General features: G+C 50.7%; 2 protein-coding genes across 3 annotated transcripts; both read left to right on the top strand.

Annotated features, from left to right (window-relative positions):
* The first annotated feature begins 407 nt into the window (after positions 1–407).
* Positions 408–7628, top strand: nub1 (negative regulator of ubiquitin-like proteins 1). The gene is made up of 15 exons (XM_076761615.1): positions 408–654; positions 1466–1585; positions 1770–1937; positions 2033–2097; positions 2220–2284; positions 2406–2573; positions 2878–2966; positions 3502–3608; positions 3699–3885; positions 4614–4721; positions 5180–5332; positions 5420–5566; positions 5645–5722; positions 6175–6364; positions 6742–7628. The coding sequence occupies exons 2-15, from the start codon at positions 1469–1471 to the stop codon at positions 6882–6884; spliced, it is 1785 nt and encodes a 594-aa protein (XP_076617730.1). The 5' UTR covers positions 408–654; positions 1466–1468; the 3' UTR covers positions 6885–7628.
* A 637-nt stretch (positions 7629–8265) lies between these two features.
* xylb (xylulokinase homolog (H. influenzae)) lies at positions 8266–20247 on the top strand. Of its 2 annotated transcripts, none has more exons than XM_076721512.1 (19): positions 8266–8449; positions 8957–9039; positions 9145–9214; positions 9435–9515; positions 10036–10122; positions 10228–10356; positions 10735–10800; positions 10917–10989; positions 11510–11628; positions 11741–11822; positions 12185–12225; positions 12527–12642; positions 12901–13016; positions 13141–13214; positions 13301–13397; positions 13547–13605; positions 13986–14073; positions 15961–16055; positions 19553–20247. In XM_076721512.1, the coding sequence occupies exons 1-19, from the start codon at positions 8393–8395 to the stop codon at positions 19619–19621; spliced, it is 1602 nt and encodes a 533-aa protein (XP_076577627.1). In that variant the 5' UTR covers positions 8266–8392; the 3' UTR covers positions 19622–20247. The 2 variants fall into 2 exon arrangements, with proteins under 2 accessions (XP_076577627.1, XP_076577628.1); XM_076721513.1 differs by having other exon boundaries at positions 8415–8449; positions 8926–9039.
* The last annotated feature ends 2931 nt before the right edge of the window (positions 20248–23178 follow it).

The raw sequence follows: 23178 nt of genomic DNA, 5'->3' as shown, positions 1-23178 counted from the left end.
TTTTATTTAACATCAGTTCACGAGAACAAAAGTGCAGTTTAATCATGAAATAAGCAATCGGAAATGAATGGAGACAAATATATAATCATGGAACTGTGAAAGAACTAAACATCATGTGAAAAAGTGACATTTCCTTATTGTGTTGTTTTGAAAAGAAACAGGATGAAACATTTCAAAATAAGACACCAAGTTGTGAAATTGTTTTGGAATATTTCTCACTCTTTCATGGACATAGCAGATATTTTACACCATTTACTCCATCTCATTGTGCTGTATCTTATCTTATCTTATCTTATCTTATCTTATCTTATCTTATCACTTTTAATCGCGTCTTGTTTGCCTTGTTTCTTCCTGACTTTGCATTCAAACAAACGCTTCATGACATTTTACCCTCTTCGGGTTCCGTAGTAGATCAAAGATCGTCTATTCAGTGAAACAGCCGAGCTTTTCGCGTGGTTTCGGTAGACGGAGTTTACGTAAAAGGGGTCATGAAACGTGCTCAGAGTGAGACCTCTGTCTCGCTCTCAGCAGCGACTTCCGAGAAATGACAAAAATACAAAAACAACATTGTCGAGCGGAGGGAGGGACTTTTACCGAGCACGGCTGATATTTACGACCGCGGAACTCTTTGTCATCGTGTCCACTGACATCAAGGTAACTGACAGAAAGATTTAACCGCGTCTGAACCGAAGACTTGAAGCATAAAAAGAGCGAAACGAGCCTTGTTTGAGGCTGTGGAAGCGCGATGACTAACGTTCACGTGAGCTAACTTAGCTGTAACGACAGTTTCACTGGACACAGTGACGTTAAATGTCAGCTATTAGCCGTGTGAAGGAGACAGAAAGTGCGTCACTGGCAGTGAATCTGTTGTAGTTAATGTCTCTGACTGACCTGTTTGGGTTAATGTCAGCTAACACCATGCTAGCAGCAGCCGCGGTAACGTTAGCGTTAGCTTCCTGCGTTCAGAGACATTTGACAGCGAAGGTTCACTGAAGTGTGGACGAGTAACAGCAAAGCTAACCGTTAGCTAGCTTCACGGGCTTCACGACCACTGAAGCGGCACGTGCTCGTGTTCAGTGTGTTTGGTCTTGCCAATAAAGTTTTCTTTCTGTTTGAACACACTGCTAAGCTCGGGGACCAGTGTGCGTTGTTACTCCTGCAGAGCCAGCGGTGACTCTGGTAGTAGTACATGATAGTAGTACTCCTCATACATGTACTTTGACATGTGGAGTCGAGGTCACGACCCGTGAAGATGACCTCTGGTACTCTGTCTGTGTACTTCATCTGCTCCCTGAAACACTCACTGTCTGCCCGTCTGTCAGTCAGCAGTTTCCTGATGACTTGGTTTCGTCAGTAGCTCCTTCAGTCAGCTGAACTCCACCCATCAGGGGAGTTCCTCCATCTGTCCGACTGCTTTCACTTTCTCCTCCTGCCTCCTGGTGACTTATTCGCTGGTTGTTTTCAGGCGATGGCGGAGCAGAACACGGAGGCCAAGCTGAAGAACCAGCTGAAGCAGGAGAAGATCCAGCTGTGGAACCCTCCGTACACCGACGAGGACAAGCAGCCGGGGCAGCAGCACATGGAGGTCAGCTGAGACACAACAGAACCGCTTTAGTACCGCTTTGACACTGTGGGCGCTGAAAAGAGAGACCAGGTCCGGTCTGTACTCGAGCTTTGCACCGTCGGTCATGGCGTCGCTGCGCTCTGTCAGTGCTGCCGTCTGTTATCGTGCTCAAACATCGGCATCATGTGTTTGTTTTCATCGTCAGGAGCTGGCGGAGCGCTACGCCCCTCTGATGGGTCTGTCGGCGCTGGAGGTCGGCGGCGCGCTGGAGTCCATCAGAGTGCAGGCGGTGAACAGAGGGAGAGGAAACAAGACGTTCAGGGAGACGAGCGTGGCCACGCTGGAGCTGCTGCTGCCCAGGGACAGCAGGAAGGTGGAGACACGTAGACTGACGTAGACTGTGAGCCAGGACGTCTCCTCCAGGAGCTGAGACAGGAAGCTGACTCCTTTATCTGTCACTGCTTTCAGGATCCAAAGACAAAGAACCACCTGGAGACGAGGCTGGACGTGCCGGTGCAGGAGGTGGTGGACAGGTACACACACACACACACACACACACACACACACTCACACACACACAGACAGAGACAGACAGGTGTCAGTTGATGAAGGACAGGAGCAGGACGTTGACGCTTCCTTCGTCCTTGTGCTGCAGGATCGGAGCAGAGTTCGGCCTCAAATGCATCAAACTGATCCTGAATGGGAAAACTCTGTGCACAGGTGAGTCCAGACGGCCTGCAGGTGAAACAGCTGATCCCAGAGCAGCGGGAGTTTAATGTGTGTGTGTGTGTGTGTGTGTGTGTGTGTGTGTGTGTGTGTGTGTGTGTGTGTGCGCGCTCAGACCAGCGTCTGGATGAACAGGGTGTGAAGAATCACAGTAAGCTGATGGTGCTGAAGGTGAGCGACGCCGAGTGGAGACAACAGCTGAGTGAGGACGAGGAGAAGACGAAGAACCAGAACGAGAGTGTCCAGAGGACCCAGAAAGGCTTCCAGATCCTGTCAGAGAGAGGTACCCTCCCTCTGTCTGTCCCTCTGTCTGTCCCTCTGTCTGTCTCTCTGTCTGTCCCTCTGTCTCTCTGTCTGTCCCTCTGTCTCTCTCTCTCTGTCCCTCTGTCTCTCTGTCTGTCCCTCTGTCTCTCTGTCTGTCCCTCTGTCTGTCTCTCTCTGTCCCTCTGTCTCTCTCTGTCTGTCCCGTGGTGTCCTGCAGCTCCTGTCTTCTGTTGGTGTGTAACTGCTCCACCCTCAGAGAGACGGGTGGTGTCTCTGAGACCACGCTGTGTCTCCATTAAAGCAGCGTCTGTCCTCTTTGACAGACGGCAGTGAAGACCCGGACACCACCCCCTTCCTGGAGATCGCTGACCAGAGAGGAAACCCGCTGAAGATCCCCCCCAAGGAGAAGAAGGTAGAGTTCAGCCAATCACATCAACACGTGCAGTCTCTGTGAGTCATGTGACCTAAGGCCACTCGTCTCTTCAGTGAAGAGTGACGATGAGGAGGCTCTCACCTTCCTCACATGGACACATTATGCCAACACAAATGTCTGATTTGGCTGCAGCTCTTCAAATGACATCACCTGGTTGTGTCTCTTCTTCTGTGGTGGTTTAATGGCAGCGGCTGGAGGATCAGCTCCACCGGCTGTTTGTCTCCATCAACCAATCAGATTCACGCAGCAGGATGATGGAGACAAACGTTCAGTCTGGCTTCATTTTCACGACTTTCTGTAAATTTGGGCTCCAGTTGAACTCGACTGGACTCAAATCCAGCGCTCCAACGACACCTGAATGCATCATCAGTCTCACAGTGGGACAGACTCAGAGCAGCATCATTAAACCAGAGACCAGTTTGGCTCATACGTCTGTCTGTCTGTCTGTGTGTCTCTCTCTGTCCGTCCGTCTGTCTGCGTCTCCGTCCCTCCGTCCCTCTGTCCGTCCCTGCAGGCTCTGATCCTGGCTATGGGTTTCCATGAGAAAGGTCGTTCTCTGATGAAGAAGAAGCAGTTTGATGTCGCTCTGTGTCACCTGCTGCAGGCCGACCAGCAGTTCAGGTACGGACGACGCTCTCTGACATCACGCTGACGTCACAGCAGCTCAAACGGGATGAAAGCGGTTGACGGAGGTGTGTTTCCTGTGTGCAGTAAATGCGGCTCGGCTCTGCTCGGCTCGGTGGACAACTACGCCGTCCTGCAGCTGGACATCGTGTGGTGTTACCGAGCTCTGGAGGCTCTGTCCTGCCTGGACGACGGCAAGAGCCGCCTGCAGCGAGCCGAGGACTGTTTCCTGCAGTGTTACGGAGAGCAGCACCAGAGGCTGCTCATGATCAAGGTGAGACGCGGGACGGACGTCCCTCGAGGTCAGAGACGTCCAGTTCCCTGAGACAGACAGAGACACAAAAGCTGAAACACCTGAGTCGTAGATTCATTTGATGCTGATCACTGGAGCCTGTTTCAGTCCCTGCAGGACACGGGACACGTCCTCTGTCTCCAGTCACTTCAGTTTGTAGTTTATTATGAAATGATGAAGCGCTGTGAAGAGGTTTAAGGTTCAGTTTCTACAGCTGACGTCATTTTAATCGAACTAACTGTGGTGCGTTCACGGAAACTCGGTCACACAAACGTCCCTTTACCTTAAGAAAGCAAAAAACGACTTCAGGCAGATGAGCAGAGTGAGAGATTCAGTTTTTGGTGGCGCTGACGTCTCAGAGTTCCGGTTTGTTACTGTCAGTGTTAAAGGTTCAGGTGGACCGTTTAGGACATCTAGTGGTGAAAAGCAGGTTGCAACCAGCTGAAGACCCCTCACCTCAGCCTGTTTAGTTTGTCCGTTCAGGGCTACTGTAGAAACATGGAGGAGGACAGGAGGACAGGAGGAGAGGACCTCCTCCCTCTGTGGACAGAAGTAATCACAGAATCAGATCCTCCAAAATTCTCCAGACTAGACCTTGAAGTGTTTTTATAAACGGGAAGAGGAGAGACCCTGAACACAGCTGAAGCTAACTGTGTGTGTGTGTGTGTGTGTGTGTGTGTGTGTGTGTGTGTGTGTGTGTGTGTGGTCAGGGTAACACAGGCAGAGAGGAGGTGCTGTTTCTCCGGCTGCACCTCCTCCAGAGTCTCCTCTCCTACATCGAAGGAAACGACGCTCAGGCTCGACATCAGCTGTTCAAAGTAATGTCTGTCCATCTGTCCGTCTGTCTGTCTGTCTGTCTGTCTGTCCGTCCGTCTGTCTGTCTCTCTGTCTCTCTGTCTGTCTGTCTGTCCGTCTGTCTGTCTCTCTGACTCCCTGTCTCTCTCTCTGTCTCTCTGTCTGTCTCTCTGTCTGTCTCTCTGTCTGTTTGTCTGTCTGTTTCTCTGATTGTCTCTCTGTCTGTCTGACTGTCTCTCTGACTGTCTCTCTGACTGTCTCTGACTGTTTCTCTGTCTGTCTGACTGTCTGTTTGTCTGTCTGTCTGTCTCTCTGACTGTCTCTCTGTCTGACTGTCTGTCTGTCTGTTTCTCTGATTGTCTCTCTGTCTCTCTCTTTGTCTGTCTCTGTCTGACTGTCTGTCTCTCTGACTGTCTCTCTGACTGACTGTTTCTCTGTCTGACTGTCTCTCTGACTGTCTCTCTGACTGTCTGTCTCTCAGGTGGAGGCTCTGTACAGTCGTCTCTGTCTGGACTCAGAGAAGATGGCTCAGCTGATGGCTCTGGGTTTCTCAGAGAGAGAAGCTCGACTCGGCCTCAGAGCCTGTGAGGGAGACCTGCAGGAGGCCGCCATCCACATCAGCAACCAGAGACAGGTGAGACATGGAGACACACGAGCACGAGCACGAGCACGCACACACACTGACGCGTTGACCTGAGCTGAGTTTGACTGGTCTGATCAGGAGCGAGAGGAGCTGAAGCAGAGCGAGAGGAGGAAGAGGAGCAGGAGGATGGAGGTCATCTCCACCCTCGCTGAGCTCGGATTCTCCAGGAGAGACGCCGCCAGAGCGCTGCACCACGCCGACGGAGACGAGGACAAAGCTTACCAGGTCAGTGTCTGTCTCACTGGACTGTCCTTGAAAGTCTGAACGTCCTGAGCCAATCGGCCGTCGTTGTTTTGTCCTCAGATCCTGCTGGACTCCAGTCGAGCCGCTCTGCTGACCAATAACAACACAGAGGGCGTCAGTCCAGAGAGGGTGGAGCAGGTACGACAGCAGCTAGCACCTGAGCGAGCCCCCACACACCTGAGCGAGCCCCCACACACCTGAGGCTGAACGACCAAGTCGCATTCAGGCACGACACCGACCAATCAGGTTGCTAGAAACACAGACGTCATTCCTACAGGATCCCGACAGGGACAAAAGAGTTTCCATCAGAGTGAGAGGTTTTAAGACGGGACGTCACATTAAACACATCACCATCGATTCACAGTTTATCACTAATCATTACTCTCACACTTCACCTCAGAATGACACTGAACCGCCGAAATCTCTGAACATCATGTCGCCACACAGGATCTGCTTTTCTTCTTCTGCTTCTGCTTCTGCTGCTTCTTCTTCTTCTCCTCCTCCTCCTCCTCCTCCTCCTCCTCCTGCTCCTGCAGGTGTCACTGTCGGGTCTCATGTTCACTGTGCTCACCTGCTCTGTCTACCTGCAGCTGCTGTACCTGGGCTTTGAGAGGGAGGTTTCTGAAGCGGCTCTCAGACTGACAGGTGGAGACGTCCAATCGGCGACTCAGCTGCTGCTGGACAACCAGGGCGTCCTCTCCCCGGAGCTCCTGTCCGTGTCCCCGCCCTCCACCCCGTCCCCCTCCTCTGAGGAGCCCAGCACCTCCTCCAACTCCACAGGTAGGACACACCTGAGGCACAGGTGGCAGGGTTAGGGTTAGAAAGCGTCTGTGCGTCCATGTTTACGCTGAAAGTAGTCCCCAACAGATGCTCTACGTCCTCCTGTTAGCTTGATCGAAACCAGGGCGAGCAGCCTGACCCTGACCCTGAACCTGTTAAAGGTGAATATGTGGGGAGTTTTTAAAGGTTTACATCTTCACCAATGAGCTTGAAGCTGAGAGCCTCAGACAGGAAGTCAGGCGGTGAACACAAGGTTTAACGACAGTAAGAAGAGCAGGAAGTAACACCAGACCTGTAGTTTGTGAGCATGCAAACATTCAGAAGAGGCGCCTGAATAATTAGCAGTAATTAACGACAGCTGTGTCCTCTGCTGTCAGCGGACAACGAGCTGGTCAACGAGGTGCTGGAGGACATCTCACGCCACGAGGACGATTACCTGGACCTGACGCTGGAGGAGGAGAGCGAGCTCATCGCCACCATGAAGGCCTACCTGAGCCGAGGCGCCACACACCCTGTGTGACGCACACACGCACGCACGCACACACACACACACACACACACACACACACACAGTGAGTCTGCGTGCTTCACTCACCCTGTTAGCCATGCAAAGCAATAAATGTTGAAAGACTTCACAGTAAAGTGCCAAAGCTGAGACGACAGAACACACGCACACACGCTCACACACGCTCACACACGCTCACACACGCACACACACGCTCACACACGCACACACGCTCACACACGCTCACACACGCACACACACACACACACGCTCACACACGCACACACGCTCGCACACACACACACACGCTCACACACACGCACACACACACACGCTCACACACACACACACGCTCACACACACGCTCACACACACACACACGCTCACACACACGCTCACACAAACACACACACACTCACACACACACACACACACACACACACACTCTGGTGGTCTCAGCTTGATTTGTCAGAAATAATTCAGCTGCAGGAAGCTTTTATTTTGATGTTTTCAGGTTTTCCTCTTCCTGTGTGAACGCCTTCTGTTCAGACTCGTTCGGCTCGTGCTCTGACGCTCTGTTCGCTGACTCGGCTGTTTTCCCTCCACATGGATGAAAGGTGTTTCTGAACGACCGCCGCGCTCGCTCGTCTCCGCTCTGACGGCGGCGAGCTGCTTTCAATGTGAACTTTTGTTTGAACGGACTTCCTGTTGGCGCTGACTTCTCTGTTGATGGAGCCAATAAAGACGATGAAGCTTTGACTTTGATTATTTTGTCGGTCTTTCTTGTCGTGTCACGTCCGTTCAGACTGAGCTTTTGACTCCATGACATCATCTGACGGCTTCAGGGACATCACAGAATCTGATGTTTTCTTATAAATGAAACATTTTAAAGGAGTTCAGCTGAAACCATCAGTCAATCAGTGGATTGATTATTGATCTGCTGTGTGATGTTTGACCTTCTCACATGTTTGATTTGCTGCTTTTCCTCTCAATGATCTCAATGTGTGTGTAATCATGTGGAGCTTTGGACTGCTGGTTGGACCAAACAAACATGGTGAAGGCGTCACTTTGGGCTCATTGTCACCACATTTCTCACTATTTTCACAATGTTTCCAAAGCAAACGATCGATCGATTGATCGATGGAGGAAACGATCAGCAGATTGATCCAGAATGAATCGTTAGTTAGGACACTTTACTGCACTCAGTACTCTGAAGACAAACAATAAAGTACTTTGACTGAAGTGACATTTTCAAGTATTTGTAAAGTGTGGTATTAGTACTTTTACTGTAGTACAGGATCAGAGTACTCCCTCCATCTGTCCGTGTTAGAGTTTGGAGAATCATTCAGCTGTAATGTATGCATTACCCCGGATGAGAGCGTGTCACTGTCTCTTTAAATATTTAACCCCTCCTCCTCCTCCTGTGCACTGTGTGTGTGTGTGTGTGTGTGTGTGTGTGTGTGTGTGTGTGTGTGTCTCTCTCTCTCTCTCTCTCTCTCTCTCTCTCTCTCTCTCTCTCTCTCATGATGGCCGCCGCGGACTCTCCTCTCTTCCTGGGCTTTGACTTCAGCACGCAGCAGGTAAAACTCACTTCTTCGTTTAATTCGTCGTTCGTTCACCTGCGCGTTTGATTGAGTGACGTGTTGACGCACGTGGCTGCGTGTCGTCGCGCAGATGAGGAAGTGTGTGTGACGGTGTGGAGCTGCGTTCAAACCCCGAACACAGACAGAAACACGAACATTCAATTCAGACTTGATCGAAGTCTTTACAGGAAGCGAGCAGAACATTTACTTCACTGGAACTGTGGACAGGTTGTACTTCAGTAAGAATAGTGTGTGTGTGGAAGTACTCTGAGTACTGCACCGAGGTATTTCTACTGCCTGTACTGCATGACATGAGTGTCATGAAGTGAGATTTCACATAAACTCTGTGATCCCGTTAAAACCAGCTCCTCTTTCACCAATGCATCAGCAAAATCCCATGACACCTGAATGCATCAGTCATGCTCGTTCAGGTTGGTGTTTTTTGATACTCATGATACTCGTTGTACTACAAGTACCGACAGTACTTTTCCTGCTCATGTGAAGCTGAAGGTGGTGACCATCGATGGAAACCTGAACGTGATTCATCAGAACAATGTGCAGTTTGACTCGGAGCTACCTGAGTTCAGGTAACTCGCAGCACCACTGTGTCGAAGTAGTAGTAGTAGTAGTAATAATAGTAGTAGTAGTATCATGTTGTTCAGCCTCATATTTTGCTGCTTCTGTCTGTGCAGGACTCAGGGTGGAGTTCACCTCCACGCTGACGGACTGACGGTCACCTCACCTGTGCTGATGTGGGTGAAGGTGGGACACGCACACACACACGCACACACACTCAGTCATGATGATGAAGGTGTTTTCCTCGTCTCTCGGTTCACTCTCTAACTCTTCAGTTAAAGTATTAACTTGCTGTGGAGGGTCGCGGTCTGACCTTTGACCTCTGACTAATCACATTTCACAGATCAGTGTCCGTGTCCTCGGGCTGCCACGTGATTGGCTGTTCTGTTTTTGTGTCCGTCATCAGGCTCTGGACCTGCTGTTGGACAAAATGAAGAGGGCGGGGCTCGACTTGTCCCGTGTCAGAGCGCTGTCGGGCAGCGGACAGGTGAGACCAGAACCTGCTGCAGGGATGTGATCGCGTTCAGAGACCGGAGGGTCGCTGAGGTCCAGCACCGATGCTGGTTTCAGGTCTGTCCCAGTCGGTGATCCAGTTCATCCCAGAGCTGCTGACTGGGATTGAGCTCAGGACTAACCCTAACCCTGTGCAGACCAGTTCAGCTCGTCAGCACCAGACTGGGAGGACGGGTCCTTCATGGAGCTGCTCACAGATATCTGTAGGCGAGGGACAGGAAGTGTCCCGGTTTCTGTTTGTGCTCTGACGGCCGATGGTTCACAGATCACGTTGAAGCAGGACAAACACAGACTGTGGACACACAGGTCAAACAAGGTCAAGCCCAGACCTGCAGTCTCAGCGTGTCCACGTGCTTTTACTTGAACACACCTGATAACATGTTTCACGGGTTCGCTGAGCTGAACTCTAAAACGTAGAGAAAAACGAGTGGAGTTTGGTGGAAGAGGCTCGTTGAAAACTGTTTCACAAACTGCTGATCGTCTTTGTCTCTCAGCAACACGGCAGCGTGTACTGGAGACGAGGAGCGTCCCAGACCCTGAAGCAGCTCCACCCGGACCAGGACCTGCACCAGCAGCTGCAAGTCTGCGCTCCCACAGCACACTGTGTGTGTGTGTGTGTGTGTGTGTGTGTGTGTGTGTGTGTGTGTGTGTGGTTACCTGCTGATGTGTGTGTGCTGCGTCAACAGGACAGCTTCTCCCTGTCAGACTGTCCCGTGTGGATGGACTCCAGCAGCTCGCAGCAGTGTGAGGACCTGCAGGCAGCAGCGGGGGGGGCGCTGAGACTGGCCGAGACCACCGGATCCAGAGCCTACGAGGTCACTGTCCTCTGCCTGTCTGTCCTCCTGCCTGTCTGTCCTCCTGTCTGTCTGTCCTCCTGCCTGTTCTCCTGTCTGTCTGTCCTCTTGTCTGTCCTCTTGTCTGTCCTCCTGTCTGTCCTCTGTCTGTCTGTCCTCCTGCCTGTTCTCCTGTCTGTCTGTCCTCTTGTCTGTCCTCTTGTCTGTCCTCCTGTCTGTCTGTCCTCCTGTCCGTCTGTCCCAGGTTGATTTTGGTTCTTTTTGACAGATTTCTGTGTATTTTTTGTCTTTTTGAATCATTTTCTCCTCACACAATGTCAAAAATCATCAAGAATGACTGTGTGTGTGTGTGTGTGCGTGTGTGTCTGTGTGTGTGTGTGTGTGTCTGTGTGTCTGCAGCGTTTCACAGGAAACCAGATCGCCAAAGTGCGTCAGACCCGACCAGAGGACTACCAGGACTGTGAGGTCCGCCTGCACGCCATCACTCGTCCTAATGTGAGAAACTTTATTCGTACATCACTGAGGACGTTTCATGGTGTGTGTGTGTGTGTGTGTGTGTGTGTGTGTGTGTGTGTTTTCAGAGGATCTCATTGGTCAGCAGCTTCGCAGCCTCTCTCTTCCTCGGTGGTTACGCCGCCATCGACTGCAGTGACGGTACAGTGTTCAGTGACTTTCATTGGTCCCGTTACGATTGATTAGGAGTTATTGATCTGTTCATTGATCGGCCGCTCATCCTTTCATGATTCACTGTGAAAAACTCAAAGCTGAAAGAGTCGTCATGTCACAGAGTGTTTGACCAATGAGGGCAGTGGATTCCACCTGAGGGCCGGGCCCTTCAAAGAGGTCACATGATCACTGGGATCCACCCAGTCGCTGAGGAGCTTTCAGTCGTATCACATGATCTTCATCAGCAGGTGAATGAACTCCGGCCGACGTGGACGAGACCTTCAAGCACTCAGAAAAATGCGGGACGTTTGTGCGTCTGCGTCTCCTGAAGACAGTGTGAAGTGACTGAAAGCTGGAAGGCCGAGGCTCGGGACCCTCAAAGAGGTCCAAAGAAAACCTGGATCTGCTGACTGTCTGCAGTTTGGGCGTGAAGCAAAGCAATGGCTGTGAGCTGATTGAAAACAGGTGACCTCACCTGCTGACTGACGGAACCATCCGCTCTCTGCAGGTTCAGGGATGAATCTGCTGGACATCAGGACCAGGAACTGGTCTGAGATCTGCCTGGAAGCCACCGCTCCTCATCTGGACCGATTGCTGGGAGCCCCGGTCCCCTCCACGTCTGTACTGGTAAGACTGGTCCGCACTGGTCCAGACAGACTTCCTGTTTCCCGTGAAGTCAGCTGACACAGACAGGAAGTGGAAGTGAGGAGAACCTCAGTGCTCCTTCCTGTCGTTGCAGGGTCCCGTCTCCTCCTACATGGTGCGACGATTTGGTTTCTGTGGGAGCTGCAGAGTGGTGGCCTTCACCGGAGACAACCCAGGTAGGACAGACAGGATGTCACAGAGGTCTGATTCACCTGCTTTAAATAAATTAAAGGAACCGATAGAGGAAACAAATCTCCTTTGATGCTAAAATGTCTGACCAGATAATTCGAACCGCATGAGGACGAGCTGCTGCTTCCTGTAGTTCTGCTGTCCGAACACCAGGTGGAGCTGCTGTGACGCAAGAGCTATTACCTGCTCTGTGTGTGTGTGTGTGTGTGTGTGTGTGTTCCGTCACTCCTCCTTCATTAGCTGTCTTCAGTCTGTTGTGTCTCACCTGGACGTCCTGAGAAGATCGTCTTGTCTCTACAGACACTCGAGCCTTTAGACCATTCTGAATGCGTCTTCCTCTTCTTCTCAGCGTCTCTGGCAGGAATGAGGCTCCAGCAGGGAGACATCGCTGTAAGTCCACATGAGACCAGTCCACCAGTCCAGTGTGGCTCAGTGCTGCAGGAAGTACTCTGATCCTACACTGAAGGCCGAGTACTAATACCACTCTGTACAAATACTGTGAAAAGTCCTGCAGTGAAAATCACTTCAGTCAAAGTACGTCAGTATAATCAGGAGAAAGTACTTCAGGTATTCAGAGTACTGCGTGCAGTAAAGTGTCCTCTGGGTCTGTTGTCCTCTTGTCTCTGGTCACCTGAAGACTACATAAGCATAATGCTTGAGTAAATGTGTGTGTGTGTGTGTGTGTCTGCAGGTCAGTCTGGGGACCAGTGACACAGTGTTTCTGTGGGTCCAGCAGCCTCGTCCAGCTTTAGAGGGACACGTCTTCTGTAACCCCGTCGACTGGCAGGCGTACATGGCTCTGCTGTGGTGCGAACACGCACGCACACACACACACACACACACACACACACACACACACGGGACACGTCAGAAGTGACGTTTTGCCACATGTGAACCAGCTTTGATTAGCTTAGCTTAGCTTAGCATGAAGACTGGGAACAGCCTGTCTGCCGTCAAAGGTAACAAAATCCACCAACCAGCACCTCTAAAACCCACCAATGAATATGAGTGTGTGTGCGTGTGGGTGTGCGTGTGCGTGTGTGTGTGTGTGTGTGTTATCCACAGCTTTAAGAACGGATCTCTGATGAGGGAACGTATCAGGAATGAGTGTGCTGGAGGATCATGGGAAAGTTTTTCTGCCACTTTGAGAGACACACCGCTCGGAAACAACGGAAACATCGGTGAAGCTTCCCTCCTTCCTTCCTTCCTTTCTTCCCTCCTTCCTTCCTTCCTTCCTTCCTTCATCCTTTCCCTCCTTCCTTTGTTCCTTCCCTCACTCTGATTGGTTGCCCGGTGTGTTTCCAGGCTTTTATTTTGACACCATGGAGATCACGCCTCCTGCGGTCGGACGTTACCGCTTTGACCCGGATGACAACGAGGTTGGTGGAGATCTTCGGTGACTCTGCTTGTTCATGCTTCCTGAAACCTTCGTGCTGTACCTGAATCACCTGTCCCGGTCCTGCAGGTGTCCTCGCTGAGTCCACAGGTGGAGGTTCGGGCTCTGGTGGAGGGTCAGTTCCTGTCCAGGAGACTCCATGCTGAGAGGCTGGGATACTCCATCAGTAAGAGCACCACCTCTCCAAACTTTATTTAAACCCTGTTCCCGATCTGGTCCCAGGACGTCTCTTGTTTTGTCTGTCTTGCTGTGGTCACTGTCGCGTCCTTCCCGTTAGCTTTAGTCTCAGGTGAACCGTGACACACCTGTCTTTAGTTCCAGGAACCAGAGTGTTGGCGACAGGAGGAGCTTCATCCAACAAAGAGATCCTGCAGGTCAGTCCTCCACCTCACCTGTCGGCTCCATCGCTGCTGCTAGTGTCATTAAGAATCCAGGTGAGGTTCCAGGTGTAGAGAGGACGTCTCCCCGTGCGGGTGAGAGAGTCATAATCAGCCCTTTAAGGCTTTGAGGACATCATAGAGATCCATAAACTGGATCACTTCAAACTGCCTCCAGCTGTTTCCACGTCGGCCTGGAAGCTGATCCCGTGTGTGGATCAGCCCTCACCTGTGGGCCCGTCACACAAGCAGCACCTGCCGATGAGCCTCCTCTTCGTTTCTTCCCCCGTCGCTCTGTGTTGTTTGGTGATTAATTGAGGCTGTAAATGTTTAATCTGCAGGAGATCAAGAGGAAGTCATTTTCTTTTCTCTCTCAGGTTTTATCTGATGTGTTTAACGCTCCGGTTTACACCATCGATCTGTCCAACTCCGCCTGCCTGGGATCAGCCTACAGAGCTCTGCACGGTAACACACACACACACACACACACACACACACACACACACACATACACACACACACACACACACACACACAGCTGACGTCACACAGAGAATCCCTCCTGGAATCAACGAGGACATATTTGTAATCTTTTTAGTTTATAGAGTGATGGCGTGCTTTTATTTTGAAATGTCAGCTGCGGAGAGAGACGGACAAACTCGGCATTTGGAAACTTTCTGTCTCGTTCGTCCAGAGTAGATTTCCTGTCCTTGAAGTGTCTCGTGAAGGTCATGAGACAGAGACGATGCTGATGAAGCTGCAGCTGGTTTCAGAGGACGTGGACGCTCTCGTCTCTTCATGCGCTTGAAGCAGTTAAACTCTTCGTTTGGCGAGCTGAGAGACGGAGTGCCGTCCGTCTTCTCCCTGGGACTCATCGTCTCTCCGCTGAGGGCCGTTAACAGCAGCGAGGGGGGCGTGTAGCATGTCTTCATAAAACCAGATGAGAAAGATTCCTCCCCTTTCCACATGAAAGAGACTGGACGAGCGGCGAGACGGCAAGCGTCCTCTGCCGCCGAGGACTTCACGTGTGACAGCCATCAAAGACGCAGGAGATGCAGCAGCGTCTGCTTTCAAGCCCTGCTTCAGTATCTAAAGTCAATTGCGTGGACTTGAAAAGACATAATGCAATCCTCCTGGTGTTAATAACCAATGCTGATTCATTCAGGGCGGCGGCGGCGGCGGCGGCCTGGGGGGGGGGGGCGTTAAGTGATCCTCGTGCAGTTACTCTGCACAGAAATCCTTCATGCATTCCTCTTGCACTGCTGCTGCAATCCTTTCCTCAGCGTTACAGGAAGCGTTCAGCCTGTGAGTGTCTGTCAGAGGACGGCTGCCAGAGACCCGTCTCAGCTCTCCCTTTCATCTGGACCTGTCATGAGGACGACAGAGAGACGGAGCCCGGCCTTCCTGTCCAGAGGCCGCCGCCGTCCTCACGCTGTGACCCACACCTGCTGTGAGGTCAGCAGACGTGTGAAACGGCAGTAAAATGGATCGGCCTGTGAACTGCAAGCGTCCTGTCCTCAAAGAGCGACAGCGGCAGGACGCCACACGGAGACGAGAGGACTGTGGAAGAAGCTGAGGCAGACAGGAAGTCCAGCGTCAGGAGGACGGGGGAGTCCTCTGTTCATCATGGACGGACTCTGAGACGAGGATTCACACCTGGTGACACACAGTCTGGCCTGAGGTCGTCCTCTGAGAACCACGAGAACACCTGAAGTTTGACTCGTCCATCGTTTGTCTGTCCCTCCGTCTCTTACGATAAGATCTGGCTGTCCTCTCACGTAAAACTGGAGGCAGAAAATGACACCCAGGGCATCGTGGGAAAGAAAGACGTAGTGTGTCAGTCCCATGATGCTTTGCATGAGTGAGGTCGTGACACAAAGCGACCTCTGGACTCTTGCTCTAATTGGTTACCAGACTCTGGACGAGACGATTGGTTAACGACCTCTGAGGCTAGTTAGCGGCGGTGGAGCTAACGTCCAGGGAGCTAAGCTGCTGATTGGTTGATGATCATGTGGTAATGGCATTTCATTGGACCAGCCATGTCCTCTCGGGGACGGCTCAGGTGTTACTGATGTACGATGGCTCTGCTCTGTTGAGCGTCTGATGTGATCACACTGATTGAGTTTGATTGGTTTAGAGTTTAGATTGATTTTGATTGGTTTACAATACGATGACAAAAGCCCAGCCTCTGATTGGTTATTGACACTCACATGTGAGTCTGAAATATGAAGAACTCAGATTCACCTGTTGATTACTGTTGAAGGCAGGAATTGGCTGCTTAATGAACCTAAACTTCTGATTGGTCAATGATGCAGGAACCTCATTCTCTGATTGGTCGATGTGTGTTCTCAGGCCTGGTCGCAGAATCTGGAGTTTCCTTCTTTGATGCCATGAAGAAAGCACCGGAACCACAGCTGGTCGCCACCCCACATCCTTCAGCACAGGAGGTAAGCGCTCACACACACACACACACACACACACACACACACACACACACTCTCTCTGCTGATGTTCCTCAGCAGTGTAATTAGCATTTATTAAATTAGTCACAATGTGTGTGTGTGTGTGTGTGTTTTATTGGTTTATGGAGCTTCATATTTCCCTGCAGTACGTCCTCCCACACACACACACACACACACACACACACACACACACACACACACACACACACGCTCGTGTGTTTTGCTTGGCTCATCACTCGGAGGTGTGAGGTGGTGTGTGGGGGTGGAGAAGATCTGCATGATGGCGTTAATGAGAGCTGACGTCAGGTTTTTAGGTTTGACGTGATGAAGACATCAAAGGACATTAGAGGACACACTCGACTGAAGACAGTCTGCAGGACGTGTTCTGTCCAGATGTCTCTGACTGTCCACGTGGTGGATGGGCGTGAGCAGAACCGGCCTGGAGACGCCGCAGTGCCGTGTGTCTGCTGACCTCTGACGCTCCTCTGGAGCTTTTGAAGGCACCGCATGGTCTTCTTCAGCAGCTCCAGTTGAGCTGGAGAGAACATGAAGTCACGGTCTGACCCTCGTCTGCCGCGCCTTCATGCCGACCAATCACGAGGCAGGAGCTGTGGGCTGTGAACCTCTTTCTATCAGGGGCTTCGCACGAACACAGACCTCCCAGAAGGCCGAGCTGCTGCTTCCTGTTTCCAGGGCCGCAGTGCCTCGCCGCCGAGCCTTTAGGCTAACACCGTGTGTGACCTTCCTGACGCCGTGTACAGATCCCACCACGTCACGCAGCGACGTCATCGTCGTCGTTCCCCACGTTCTCTGAAGCTGGCGGCTACATGATCCACCGCGGAGCTCGAGCGCTCGGCCACAGATCAGCGTGTCATGTTAGCGGCGGCTAACGTAGCCAAGCAGACGTCTGGGCTCCTTTCAGATCTGACTTCAACCAACGCTGACTCGAGTGACATCACTTGAGGACGCTGATCAGACGGCACACAGTCGCCTTTGAGACACAGAGGCTTTAGACCACGTGTGGCATGTGTGTGTGTGTGCGTGTGTGTGTGTGTGTGTGTGTGAGACGCCTCTGTAGCATCGACCTGACGGCGAGTGTTAGCGAGAAGAAAACAGGTCGGCCTGATGCAGATCTGCTGCTGAACTGAGATTATATGAGACACACGACAATATGAGGGTTTCATAACATGCACACACACACACACACACACACACACGCACGCACACAGGCACACACACACACACACACACACACACACACACACACACACACTGTCCTACTTTCGTGACTCACTGCCTCTTCATTTAACGGCTTGTTCCCTCATGGAACAGCAGTGAAGAAAATTACATGAGAGGCCAGTCACACACACACACACACGCACACACACACACACACACACGCACACACACACACACACACACTAACGGGTCACACTGGGGTGAAGCTGCTGCAGGAAGTGAAGGGTTTTTCAGAAGCCTTCACGCCGTCAGCTGCTTCTGTCCACATGAAGGACATTCACGTCTCTCCTTGATGTCCAGTCATGCACGCTTTGGGTCCAGGTGAGAGGACAGAGGAGGAGACAGTCCCACAGAAACCACATGAGGGTCTGGAGCTCAGAGAGCAGGGAGGTGATGAAGAGGGAGAGAAGATGAAGGAGGAGCGGGATGTGATGATGAAGGAGGTGAGGGTCGCGGGGCGAGCGGCGATGGACTCACTTTATTTTTGATTTTTCTTCTGTCAATCAGCTGTCGGTGTCCCAGCAGAGAAATGTTCACTTTAATCAGCGTCCAGATGTTTGACAGCTGGACCGTCTGCTCCTCCTCATCCTCACCTGCCGAACTCCAGCGTCTGCAGTCAAACGTCGATTCGTCTGCCGGATCAGAACGACGCGCAGACACACAGAAACATGCAAACGGCACCAATCAAAGCAAACTGAAGAGACGAAGACAGAGAGGGAGGAGATGTCCTGATTGTCCCATGTGGGCTTTTATTTTGAAGGGTAGACTGTCCCCACCGTCCCAAAGAGCTGAGAATGTCTTCATGGCAGCAAGCGTGTTTCTGTGTGTTTCTGTGTCGAGTCTGTCCACTTTCCGATCAAAGGTGGGACGAAGAGCAGCTTTCTGCCGCTTTGCTTCCTCCTCAGTCGTGTCCCGGTCGTCACTCGTGGTCGTCAGACGTGTGGTCATGTGACGGCAGGTGGTGGACAGGTGCGTCCCACGTCAGAGAGGAACCAGCAGCACCGTTAACAGTGAGATTCTGAGGAATATGTTCCTTCAGACTGAATCCAGTTCAGACTGAATCCAGCTCAGACTGAATCCAGCTCAGACTGAATCCAGTTCACTCGACGTGTGAAGATGTTTTCCTGGAGAAGACGAGCTGAACAGATGATGAAGAACTTCACCTCAGATCGAGTCGTCGGCGTTAACGGACCAATGAAAACTCTCCAGTCCTCTTCTTCTCTTATGTCAAATACAGGACGTCTCCACACACACCAAACAGTGTTTTTACCCTCATCACATTTTAATCTGACACTTTCTCTGTCATCCCTCACACACACACACACACACACACACACACACACACACACACACACACACACACACTCCGGGGTTCCATCTTATTCTAATGGAGTTGTGTGTTTACTGAAGTGATCTTCTCTCATGTTCGTCCTCCATTATTAAACAGCACAGATCATGAATAAATAATGAGCTCTGCTAACACACCTCCTGTAGTCCACACACACACACACACACACACACACACACACACACACACACTCTCTGAAGGTGCAGCACAGATTAGATGTTCTGAATGAATATTCTAGCGTCCTCTCTGTACTGTGCCGTCTGGATATTAAATATGAAGCGTGAGACGACCGCAGGCGTTCAGTGCCGCGACGCACAGGAACAACAGCAAAGACTTCCCTCTTCCTGTCAGGTGACGCTCGTCTGCAGGTGCGTCTGCGCTCACATCCATCCACGAGCACCTGCTGGAGTTCACCTGTGAACGTAGGGAGGTGTGTGAATGCGCTGAGGGTTCAGTCAGAAGGACCCCTGCAGCACACCTGTGTGCAGGTACAAAAGCAGAGCTGCACACAGGTGTGCTGCAGGTGGAGCATGTGACAGGAGACGCTGTCAATCATGAAGGTCAGAGAACTCACTGAAACCAGTTCAGCACCTCTGACCACGTCCGTCAGCAGAGCAGCAGATGTGTTTTCAGTAATCCTGTCACAGTATCAAGTACTCAGATTACAGATTACTTTTACTGCATGAAGCTGCTGATGCTGCTGTACTTGTACTGCTGATACTTGTCCTCCTTGAAGCTGCAGTGAGGAGCGTTTGTCTCCCCCTCCTGGCAGTGAGGGTAGTTACACCAGCTGAGTCGCGTCCTGCGGTTGCTCCTCCCCTCAGCTCGGGTGGACCAATCGTTGCTGTTTGATGAGACAGCAGGGGGTTGATTTCTGTCTCTGTGCGTCTTCCAGGTGTACGACCAGATGCTGCAGCGATACGCCCGATTGGAGGAGAGAGTCCTGCAGGAGACCCGCCCCTGAGCCACGGCCGCCAATCAGCTGCGTTGGAGAAGCAGGACGTCACTGTCCGTCACAAGGCAAAGAAACTTCAATGAAACACAGAACATGATTATTTTAGAGTCTGAAAACCTCTTTATCTGAGTTTTATTAGGAGTTAATCAGCTGCTCATCAATAAAGAATTCTTGATTATTGATTCGGTGCTTTTCAGGAATACGTATTAAAACATAACTGAACTTCAGCCTCTGAATTAGATTAATGTCAAATCACACAAAGAATATTTCAAGTTGAAGATGAAACTTTATGTTGTTTCTGTGTCAGATTCATTTAAAAACCAGGATCTGGTCTGAAGGATCTGGTCCGAGCCGGTCCGACAAACTAATTAGAAACTGAAGGTAGTTCTAATTACTGTTATTGATCAGATGCTTTTTTTAATCCGTTAACCTGCTGAGCTTCAGGATCAGACTCTCAGGATCTGTTACTAGACCTGGTCCCTCGTGGTCCCGCCAGGTCCCTCCTGGTTCCTCCTGGTCCTTTGCTCCAGGATCCATTTAAACAATGAACAATGTTAAACTGACATCCTCACACAAGCAGAAAGGACTCTGAATGTTTGTCGTGTGTAATTTTCAATAAATGAAGTGACGTGATGAAGACCTCGTCGGTTCTGTTCCTTCATGCCACAAACAGAACAAACGCTGTGACTCAGGAATCAGAACAGTGGAGGAACTTCGGTTCCTGCAGGAGCACAGTTTTGACCTCCAGACCTTCAGCCCACAGGTAAACAGCGCCACGACACACAAACAGGAAACATGAATTAAGCGGAGCTTCGATTAAATCTTCAGCTAATTTCATTTTCCTCTGTCCGGTGACGGCTTGTCGTTTCATTTCCAGGCTTCGGCTGACAGGTGAGAGCGCGGCAGCTTTTGATTGGTTTTTGTTTATCGCTCTTAGCGGTTGTTGTCTAGTTGATGTTGTTCAGTGCAGAGCTGCTCCTCAGCCGTCTGAAACACGAGGAGTTTCCACTTGAGCTCAGGTTAAAGCTGCATTCAGCCTCCTGCGCATGTTCTCTCCTGACACCCTCGAACACCTTTTCAGGAGGATCAGTTTGTGCTTCAGAATGCTTTTAGCTTAGAGTTCGTTCAGAGTCGATACAAACTCAGACCGTCAGTACTTACTACTGATTGATTGATTGATTAGTGATCAGTTAGAATCAACAGTGCTTCAGTAAACTCCTGCTCCTGATCTGCTTCAGTGCTGAACAAACCATCAAGCAGTGCTAGCCCGGTAGTTTCAGTCCGTGGTCCTCACGGTGAAGGTGAGCGGTCAGGTTGAGTCCGTGGTCCTCACGGTGAAGGTGAGCGGTCAGGTTGAGTCCGTGGTCCTCACGGTGAAGGTGAGCGGTCAGGTTGAGTCCGTGGTCCTCACGGTGAAGATGAGCGGTCAGGTTGAGTCCGTGGTCCTCACGGTGAAGGTGAGCGGTCAGGTTGAGTCCGTGGTCCTCACGGTGAAGGTGAGCGGTCACTCTGGGTTGGATTGTGTCTGTTTCAGTGCCGTCTCTCCGGTGGACCACTGCTGTATTAAACTGTTTGTTCACACTGCAGATGAAGAGCTTGACATCTGACGCTGATGTTCGAATTAAGACGAGATGTCAGGAGTTAGGAAATGGATTCAGTCTCTGTGTGGACTTCTGAAAGGCTGTTATTGTCTCTGTGGACTCCATTACTGTCCGCTTATGTCCTTATGGACACTTTGTAGTCTGCTGTCATCTGTTGTGGCTACGTGGACTCCTGGGAGTCATTATCGTCTCTACTTGGACAAGTGAAAGTTTGTTGTTGTCTCTGTGGACACCTGGGAATCTGTTATTATCCGTCCCTGAAAACGTGGGAGTCTGTTGTCACCTGTGATCGTCTCTGAATGGACACCTGGGAGTCCTTATCGTCTGTATGTGGACAACTCAAAGTCCATTACTGTCTCGATTGACACGTGGGAGTCCGGCGTTGTCTTTTGTTGTGTCTGCGGGGACGTTTGTGAAATATCTGTGCTGGATTTCACTGATTTGACCCCCGAAGCAGAAGCGATCCTCAAACACAGCGTCCAAGTCACGAAACGCCCTCCAGCTCCTCACCTTAATGCATAAAGACAAAAGTGAACAATCCTGAGAAGCGAATGCATCGTTCAAACAAAGGAAAACCACCTGCAGCCTCAGGGCTCGTCCACTAATTCATCAGGCTTAACTGCTAAAAAAAGGCATCATTTGAAGAATTAATTTGAATAATGTGCTTCACGAGGGATTAAAAAATCCCTCCCTGTAATTCATCATTTAATATTTATAAAATATTAAAGGCCCAGGTGAGACGTGTGTTCTCATTTTGTCAATCAAGAGTTGAAAGTTACCTGCCGTCCTTTAGAAAGTACCTCATCACTGAATGAGGCAACGTCAATCACTCGGCCAGATTTGTCAAATGCTGCAGATCTTTTTATTTCCAGGAGTCGACTGATCTGGTGCTTCATGTTAACGCTGCAGAGAAGGCTGAGACACATGAGGGGAGGGAGGAGGAGGAGGAGGAGGAGGAGGAGGAGAAGATGCTCAAGTCTACTAACACTTCTGATGATACAGCTGACAAAATACTAAACCCCTCCCTGAGCAGTGAGTGTCCAATCACAGCTGTGACAAACGGATTCAACAGCTTCAGCTGCAAGCGTTAGCATGTATGACGAGCTTACGACGTGCAGAAGCAACTGGGCGTTACTTCGAGGCCACCTGGACTATCAAGCACATTATCTCACAGGGTTACAGGTCATGTTAAAAACACTATGACACCTTCGCTGTGTAGTATTTCTCCATGCTGCTATATCAGAGTGGAGGCTAACTAACTTGAGTCTGTTAGCTTCAGCCTGAGTCTGTTAGCTTTAGCCTGAGTCTGTTAGCTTCAGCCTGAGTCTGTTAGTTTTAGCCTAAATCTGTTAACTTTAGCCTGAGTTTGTTAGCTTTAGCCTGAGTTTGTTAGCTTTAGCCTGAGTTCTCTCTTTATGTTAGCCTAATTAGCTAATTAGCACATCAAACCTGCCTACATGTGTGTGCATGCGGACATGTATGACTCACTGTGGGGACTTGCCTTCCTTACGGGGACGGGTCCCCATAATGAAATCAAGGTAAGTTTCCAGGAAATGACTGTAAGTCTATGTAATGTCCTCAAAAGTGATGGAAACCTAGTGCGTGTTTGTCTGTGTGTGTGCATGTGCGTGCGTGCATGCATGGTTGCATGCGTGTGTGCGTGTGAGGCTGAACGCCTGTGAGGAAATGTTTCTCTCACACTGCTGTGATGGATAAACACACACACACACACACTAAAGCCCCTCACCTCATTTGAACCTATGAGCTACTTCCTTTGCTGCATTACACACACACAAAAAAAAAAATACATTCAGTAACATGTTCACACACACACACACACACACACACACACACACACACACAAAATACATTCAGTAACATGTTCACACACACACATACAGTGTGATAGGATGAGATGTGTGTCTCCTTCCTGTTTCCAGACTCTACATATCTGATGCTGAGCGA

This window comes from Chaetodon auriga, chromosome 21 (assembly GCF_051107435.1).
Source record: "Chaetodon auriga isolate fChaAug3 chromosome 21, fChaAug3.hap1, whole genome shotgun sequence".
NCBI classification, from domain to species: domain Eukaryota; kingdom Metazoa; phylum Chordata; class Actinopteri; order Chaetodontiformes; family Chaetodontidae; genus Chaetodon; species Chaetodon auriga.
The sequence above is the reverse complement of the archived record's forward strand: the minus strand, read 5'-3'. Positions and strand labels throughout refer to the sequence as shown.